This window comes from Ostrea edulis, chromosome 2, assembly GCF_947568905.1.
Source record: "Ostrea edulis chromosome 2, xbOstEdul1.1, whole genome shotgun sequence".
Taxonomy (NCBI): Eukaryota; Metazoa; Mollusca; class Bivalvia; order Ostreida; family Ostreidae; genus Ostrea; species Ostrea edulis.
This window is the reverse complement of record NC_079165.1, coordinates 33,867,572-33,875,496: the sequence shown is the minus strand read 5'-3', so window position 1 is coordinate 33,875,496 and position 7,925 is coordinate 33,867,572. Positions and strand designations below refer to the sequence as shown.

At 37.9% G+C, this 7,925-nt stretch overlaps 1 protein-coding gene across 1 annotated transcript; it reads left to right on the top strand.

Annotated features, from left to right (window-relative positions):
- The first annotated feature begins 209 nt into the window (after positions 1-209).
- On the top strand, positions 210-5,163 carry LOC125681923 (uncharacterized). Its single transcript, XM_056153363.1, has 5 exons — positions 210-1,481; positions 1,723-1,813; positions 3,729-3,776; positions 4,401-4,703; positions 4,922-5,163. The coding sequence occupies exons 1-5, from the start codon at positions 225-227 to the stop codon at positions 5,161-5,163; spliced, it is 1,941 nt and encodes a 646-aa protein (XP_056009338.1). The 5' UTR covers positions 210-224.
- The last annotated feature ends 2,762 nt before the right edge of the window (positions 5,164-7,925 follow it).

Sequence of the window (7,925 nt, the reverse complement as noted above, 5' to 3'; positions counted from 1 at the left end):
AAAGCTACACAGCAAGTTTCAGCATGATATGTGAAAGGGAAATGAAATTTTAAAGAGAAAACCCCGAACGGACGGACGGATGGACAGACATCGCTGTACCATAATACGTCCCGTATAAAGACGTACGTATAAAAATTACCACCGTGTACATTAATTATAGATTTTTTTCCTTTTTAGGGATTGAAATTCCGGACAATCAAGGAAAAGAATTTATCATTGGATTTATGGAAGCTGATGAAGCCTACAACGGAAAGCATTCAGAACTTCCACTGAAATTATTCATTACAACTGCCTCACCAATCCCTGTGAATGTTTCAGTATCCGCTCCAATGGTAACCAATCTTTATCATGGTGATCAGTTTACCATAACAAAGGGAATTGTCCGGGAGATATCGCTTCCAGAGTCTCTTAGATCCCAAGAAACCGAACGGTCAGAGAAAGGGATTCGCATTGTTTCGTCCAAGGAAATCGTTGTTTTTGGTTTAAACCAAGCATTTCTGTCAACTGATGGTTTTCTTGGAATACCTTTGGATGTATTAGGTACTAAATATCTCGTACCATCCTATCTTTCAACTTCAAACAATTTTTATCAGTCGGCAATTCTCATAATAGGAACAGTAGATAAATCCATGTTATATATTAGGCTACCACCATCAAGTGGAGTAAACATTCGCCTGGACGGGAAGAGTTACCACAGCGGAGATTGGATAAATACTACAATAAACAAATTTGAAACATTACAGCTTCGTTGCCGCGCTGATTTAACAGGTACCTTTGTTCTAGCTTCTCAAAAAGTATCCATTTTTGGAGGAACTACTGTTACAAGTATCGGAGGCGGAAGGTCAAGGGATCATATTGAAGAACAAATACCACCAGTAAAGGCATGGGGGAAAAGGTTTGCTATAAGTAAATTTCCTGACACTAATCCAAACGTCCTTCGATTTTTGGCAAGTGAGGACAACACTGCGATTGTCATAAATGATAAACAATCTATTCATCTTAAGTGTGGAGAATTTTATGAGACACGTGTGAATAGTTTCTCCTACGTATCTTCAAATAAACCAATTTTATCGGTGCAGTATATTCCCAGTGGAACATGTTCTCATGATATTACAGATGATTGTCATAAAGGAGACCCAGCTATGACCTTGATACCCCCAATAGAACAGCGTAACATATTTTACTCATTCGCAACACCAACTTCCTCTCAAAATAAAAACTTCACCAACATATTCATGTTTGTTATTGAAGATTCGTATGAGAATGACATGCTACTAGACAACAAAGCTCTTGGAATGAGTAAGATTAAGAATATCGTGAATGGTTATAATCTTACTACTGGTTACATAGAAATTCCACCTGGCAGTCACACGATAGAACATTCTTCAGGAATTGTACCATTTGGAGGAATACTATATGGTGGCATTCAATACGAATCATATGCCTTCCCAGTTGGTCAAAGGTTTACCACAATAAATGAGGTATGTATCACTTGAAAGCAAAAAAAAAAACAAAAAAAAAAAACCCGAAAAACGGTGCTTTTAGAAAACATCAAATTGTTGAAATGGGAAAAGCTTCAGAATTTTACTCTAATTCACGTGATAAGGACACCAACCTGGTATCTTTCATTCTTCATTTCTGTACCGATGATAGGGTGTGTTTTATGAGTAGAACTCTTCTGTGCATGAGATGGAAATATTTGCTTGTCTTTTACATTCTTAGGAGTGTCGTCCTCAATCGATGGATGTTGGAGATGGCGTGGATAATGACTGTGACGGACGAGTGGATGAGGAGATCTGTAACGACTTTAAAGGTTTATCACCTAAGACGTCTGTAACGACATATCTATCTTAATTTAAATCAATGTAAAATTTAAGTGTACATAAGTCAACTTCAATATCTCTAGAAAAAGCATACCATTCACAATTTTATATACAATTAATATAGATTTCAGACTTTAATGATATAGAAAATATTCTTCAGACAATCATACATGCATTAAGAAATACCATGGGAATTCGGGTTAGAATAGGTCCTCGGTACCCCTTGATTGTCGTAATGGGACAGTCCATCGGATGAGACTGTGTAAACCGAGACTCCGTGTCATAGCAGGTGTGGCACGATAAAGATCCCTCCCTCCCTCCCTGCTTAAAGGCCGTCAGCGCCGAGCATACGCCTAAATTATGTAACCTTTCACCGGAAATGGTGATGTCCTCATATACAACCAACCAGCCGATGCTATAGATTGAGATTTCCCCCTAGTGAGACTTGCATCCCTCCACTACATCCAGTTCTAGAGTGAAACTTCATTTCCGGTGGGAGTTCTGATCTGGAACCAGATTATTTCCTAGAAAGATCCATATAAAGCCAGACTTCCGGGAAGATCCCTCTACAACTAGATATAGAGTGCGAGTTTTCCTGTGAACCTTCTTTCCCCTGGAAGTATGGCTGTAGAGAGAGATTTTCCAGCTTCCCCCTCTGGAAAGGTCTGGTCTGGATAAAGGGAAACTTGTGTACTTAACTCCAAAGTTTCAAACTGGAATGAAAGGATGCCTCATTATAAACTAGTTCTAAATCCTGCATATTTTTCCGTAGTGAGTCCTAGAATATTGAAGTGTTTCCGGTATCCGTCTTAATGATGCTTTACATCTACAAAGTACACCTATAGACATAATTTCTAAACTCATTAACAATTATTTGCATTATTATGATCGCCGATTTTGGAAATAAAGTACTTAGAATTTACAGTAGTATATCATGCGCACAATGTATTTTATCTCGACCATAGCTTAGTTGTTAATTTTAAAAATGTTGCAAAGCTACGTTTTACTCTAATTTTCTTGCACTGGTCCCCACAGTAACGAATATGACGCAATGACTGTTTACTTGATCTGTAAATCTATTTTCTAAGCAATTGCACATTATCACACACTTGGGGAAAATCTATATTTTCTCTCTAAGGATTACATTGTATATTTAAAATAAAATAAAGCAAATATAAGGTAAACATTTAATTCATTTTTCATTTTAGCCAATGTTAAACTCAACATAAATCTGTGTTTCCAAAGATGCGGGGAAACTCGTAAAATTCACTTGTTAATGTACTTTTAAAAAACGCCAGTCAGAGTAGAAAGTTTAGTCTTCGCAATTTTGTATCGTCATTTGAATTTACACTGGTTAAATCATTCAGTCAGATTGCTGTTATTCAAAATTACTAGAGATTACTGCTAGAGTGAGCTGATGCACATAAAACTGCCCTGGGGAGGTCCGAAGCTATGATGAAACACTGGTTTCTCAATCCAAACTCCTGTAAGTAGGAGGTTGACTCTAAAACGAGACTTTAGGGTGGATTCTCATTTGGAGTTAGACTTCCTGGTGAAAGTTTCACTTTAGAACCGGGGGAGCTTGACTTGGGCTGGGGTGTTATGTTATCTAGAGCCAGACTTTCGGGGAAAGTTTCACTTTAGAACCGGGGGGAGCTTGACTGGGGCTGGGGAAGTTATGTTATCTAGAGCCAGACTTCCGGGGGAAATTTTCACTGTAGAACCGGAGGAGTTTGACTAGGGCTGGGGGTGTTATGTTACCTAGAGCCAGACTTCCGGGTGAGAGTCTTACAATAGAAGACGTCTCACGTTTTAACATGGGTACTCAATTTTCCCGCCTTTAAATACATTTTCAGTTTGTACAATGATGTATTATAGGAACGAGTGACATTTCTTACTTTTCAGATAATGATGGAGATGGACGAAGGGATGAAGATTGTTTAACAGAACTTAGTAAGGAATTTTGATCACAATCAATCACATGATCACAATTATCATTTGACAACCCAGGAAGAGTCATTCAAGATGTAAAGAGAGTAGAAATGTGCTTCCCAAAAAGAAAACATTGTTTGCCAAACTCTCTATTTTGTATTGCTTTTAGGAGATGTGAGATTGATCACTATTTGTTATCTTCACCTGTCATTCGTAATATCAAAGTGAAATTTCCTATAGGTGCAAAGTTGTTTTCCAATCTCAGCAATTCAAATGATATGTATATAATCATGTTCTTGTTTCTTTGAAATATAGTTTAAACCGAATTTGTTCAGTGTCACAGAAAGACAAAGTAACCATAGGTTCTCAAGGGACGCAAAAATATTCAAACAGTGACATATTTGAAACACGAACAAAAATAAAGTGAATGATCGGATAAACGTTAGAGAGCATATATCAAATCAGAGAGTAATCTATGAATTCATTTTGAAATCTGTAGGTAATGGACTATGTATACTTTTGAGTTTTCCACGATGTGTCCATTAAATATTGAGCATTTAACAGTCGTATGAAATAATAGTTTGCTTTCTGTATAAAGCATGGAGACTTGTTGAAGCAGTGATGTCTAGTAAATTTAAAATTAAGGTACAACTGCCACCACGACAACATCCACAACAACAACACGCCCCACAACAAAAACAACAGATACCAAAGTACCGACCACGAAAACCGCAACATCAAGAGAAATGAAAACAACAACAGGTAGAAAAACGACACTGACAACTACAACACCAAACACAACCCGAACTACAAGAGCAACAAGAATAACAACATCACACACCAAAACATCACCAACTTCAACTCCCTCAACTCAAACTACTCTCTCGTTGGCGACAACAAAACCGACGACAACAACCAAACAGACAACTGTCACTCCAACAAGTCATAGTAAGAACAAGTGAAAACTTTAAAGTTGTCTGATTAAAATCATATTCTGTTGAATTAATAGTATCAAAGTTAATTCCTTATCGCCAAACAGAAAACAAATTCTTTGGACCTTATGCAACGAAACACATTTACTTGGGTAATACACACAGTGTTTGGTTGAAGAACTGAATATACCAAATTTTAGCATACATAGTTGCTCTCCTATCAACTATTTTCAGCGGGAAATTCACAAGTGGATGGTGATCCCCTGCGACCACATTGGCTTACTTACACAGAGTACGGAATCATTGGCTGTGTTTCCCTAGTTTCCATTGGGGTTTTGGGAATGTGCTGTAAGAAATGCTTTGGCCTACTCGCAAAACGTGACGATGATGACGATGAAGAGGATTACAGACGAAGAATGTACAATAAAACCAGGAAGGTGTTAGGAGCTCCTAGTATCAGGCCGATGTACATGTAGATGATAACTGAAAGAAATGCGTATTTCATATTTCTCTACGATGAAAAGATTGATTTACACTCATAGAGTGTCTCACATTTTGACCTATATTGATTTGACCACTATATGGTATGCTCTAGATTGAATATGATTCCTAGATAGTAAATACTATTGCATATGTGAACGAAATGATGTGCTCGTGAAATTAATTATTTTGATTTTATAGCGCTCCATGAAAAACTAAGTTGCACCTTTTCAATTTTTTTGTCAATCAAATTATTATTAAGCACTACAGCTTTGCTTTGTAACTATTTCTTTCTATTGGAGAGAAATTCCTGAATACTAAGATATGACATTAAAATAATATTAGTTCTGCAAATCTCGCATTATTATTTCAAGTTTTCTACTATCCGCAAATCATTACCAGAATTATCATTCTAACATTCTTATTTCATGTTTTTACAATGGTGTTAAATTAGTGTTTGTGTCTCTGAAAGGCGAAGATAATGAACAGTGATCTATATCACAACACCTATGAGAATATACAAAATAGAAATATCGGCAAACACGGACCCCTGGGTATACCAGAGATGGGATCAGGTGCCTAGGAGTAATAAGCATCCCCTGTCGACTGGTCACACTCGCCGTAAGCCCTATATCTTGATCAGGTAAACGGAGTTATCCGTAGTCAAAATCAGTGTGACAAGAACGGCCTATCCTGCCAGAACGCATTTTAGCCTATGCTGTTTTACGTCCGATTCTAGAATTTTTCACTCATATAGAAATGTCACCAGGCGCAAGTAAAGTGTAACAAAATTTGACCTACATTTGTATACATGGAAGCTCAAGGATATATCAGTGAAAGATCTGCAACATGCCAACGCCTGCTGCGACACAGGGCATCCAGGTTTGAGTCACCACCCAGATGACATACTAGTATTCTAATTGGTCAGCGCCCGTTAACAATTTGAAACTTCTTACTACCCATTCTATGCAATGATCAAAATGATGTGGTCATGGCATATGATGAAAAACGATGTGTTAACACACTATAAAATATAATGTTGCGAAGCTTGAGCCAGGTTGCCATGGAAACCTGGTGTCAATTGGCCATACTGGTATTTTCTATCCTATATACAGTAATGGGATGTTAAATATCCCTTTTAAACACCTCAAATATAGTATATGGACATTAATTAATAAACTTGATTGTATGGATTGATTGTATATTGTTAAATAAAACGTCCCATTCGAGAATTTTTATGCTCCCCGAAAAATCCGGGGAGCATGTAGTCGCCGTAATGTTTGTCTGTCCGTCCGCGACACACCCAAGTCGTTAAAACAGGTAGTGACAGTTACATCGCCAAACGCTCGACATCAAGTGTGAATGTCACGGGTCCTCGATGCCCCGTGTCACAGTAGGTGTGGCACGCTAAAGAACCCACACTGCTCAATGACCGTAAACGTCGATCATAGGCCTAGATATGAAGCCCTTCACCAGTACTGGCGTCGTCTCCATATGAGGGAAAATTTCTCGAGAGGGACGTTATACAAGATACAATCAATCAATACTGCATTGTGGCGGAAAACATCAATCAATTCATTTCAACAGTTATTGATCTTTTGGACCAAGGTGTTTCAAGGTCATTTTGGAAAGGTCAAGGTCACTCAGGACAAATACCTTATATAAAGAAAAAGTGCCTTATTTCAACAGTTTTTGAACAGGTATTGATTATATATCACACAAGTAAGTAATAGGGAAATGACTTTCCATTAAAAGCTGTGAGCTTTCAGGTAATATGGAGCTTTAATGAATATTTGAAGGTATGTTTGGACGGGTACTTATAAGAGCTTGTTCTGTGTATAGTCAGTTTTTAAATCGAGGTAAGCTACTGACAAACAAGTTGATGGTACAGGGATTTCAACAGTCTCGATTGAAGTCAGCATTTCGCAAATTCTATGGTCGTTATAACGATCTAGTTCGTCAATACGACCTTGCATTGGGTCAAATGCTGTCTGACGTGTTTCATACAGATTGTTAAGCTGTTCTTGGCACACTGATTTTGACTGCGGATAACTCCGTTTACCTGATCAGGATATGGGGCTCACGGCGGGTGTGACCGGTCAACAGGGGATGCTTACTCCTCCTAGGCACCTGATCCCACCTCTGGTGTGTCCAGGGGTCCGTGTTTGCCCAACTATCTATTTTGTATTGCTTGTAGGAGTTATGAGATTGATCACTGTTCGTTATCTTCACCTTACCACAACGAAACGAAAAACATTGTACAACCAAACTCTTAATTATAATAATTAAAAATGGTATCACAGACCCTGTGAAAGTTACCACATATAGATAAAATTAACCTCCCCTATGATGTAGGTTTTCGGATTGACTGATACAAAGTTGGAAAGGGGTGGGGGTGAGTAAGCACAAATTACATATCAGAAGTTAATTAAATTATAAATACCATATGCAATTAGTTTCGGATCCATAAATTTCTTAACGGAGGGTTACAATCTCACAGGTCAGATGTCTGGGGAAACACATTAAACGAGGGATGGGGTCGCCGGCATTAGATCCGCCTTTGGGCTTAAATACATGTTTCAGTATTTTTGCTCTAAAGGCAAATCTATGTATACATGTGAATATTGTGTATTTGTATGTAGTATATCAAACGGTGGATTCTGAGTATGTCTTCCCATTTTCTTTGTAATTTCTGCTTCCCTTGTTCATAAGCCTTTTGATTTTACAAAATGCTGACCTCCTGATATCATTGCATAAA

Bases quoted from the DNA above. Each gene is read 5' to 3' on its own strand.
- LOC125681923 (XM_056153363.1), top strand. From the start codon at position 225: ATGGAAGCTGATGAAGCCTACAACGGAAAGCATTCAGAACTTCCACTG. The intron at 1,814-3,728 runs GTTTATCACCTA...CTTACTTTTCAG, and splicing joins GATCTGTAACGACTTTAAAG to ATAATGATGGAGATGGACGA. The intron at 3,777-4,400 runs GTAAGGAATTTT...TTTAAAATTAAG, and splicing joins AGATTGTTTAACAGAACTTA to GTACAACTGCCACCACGACA.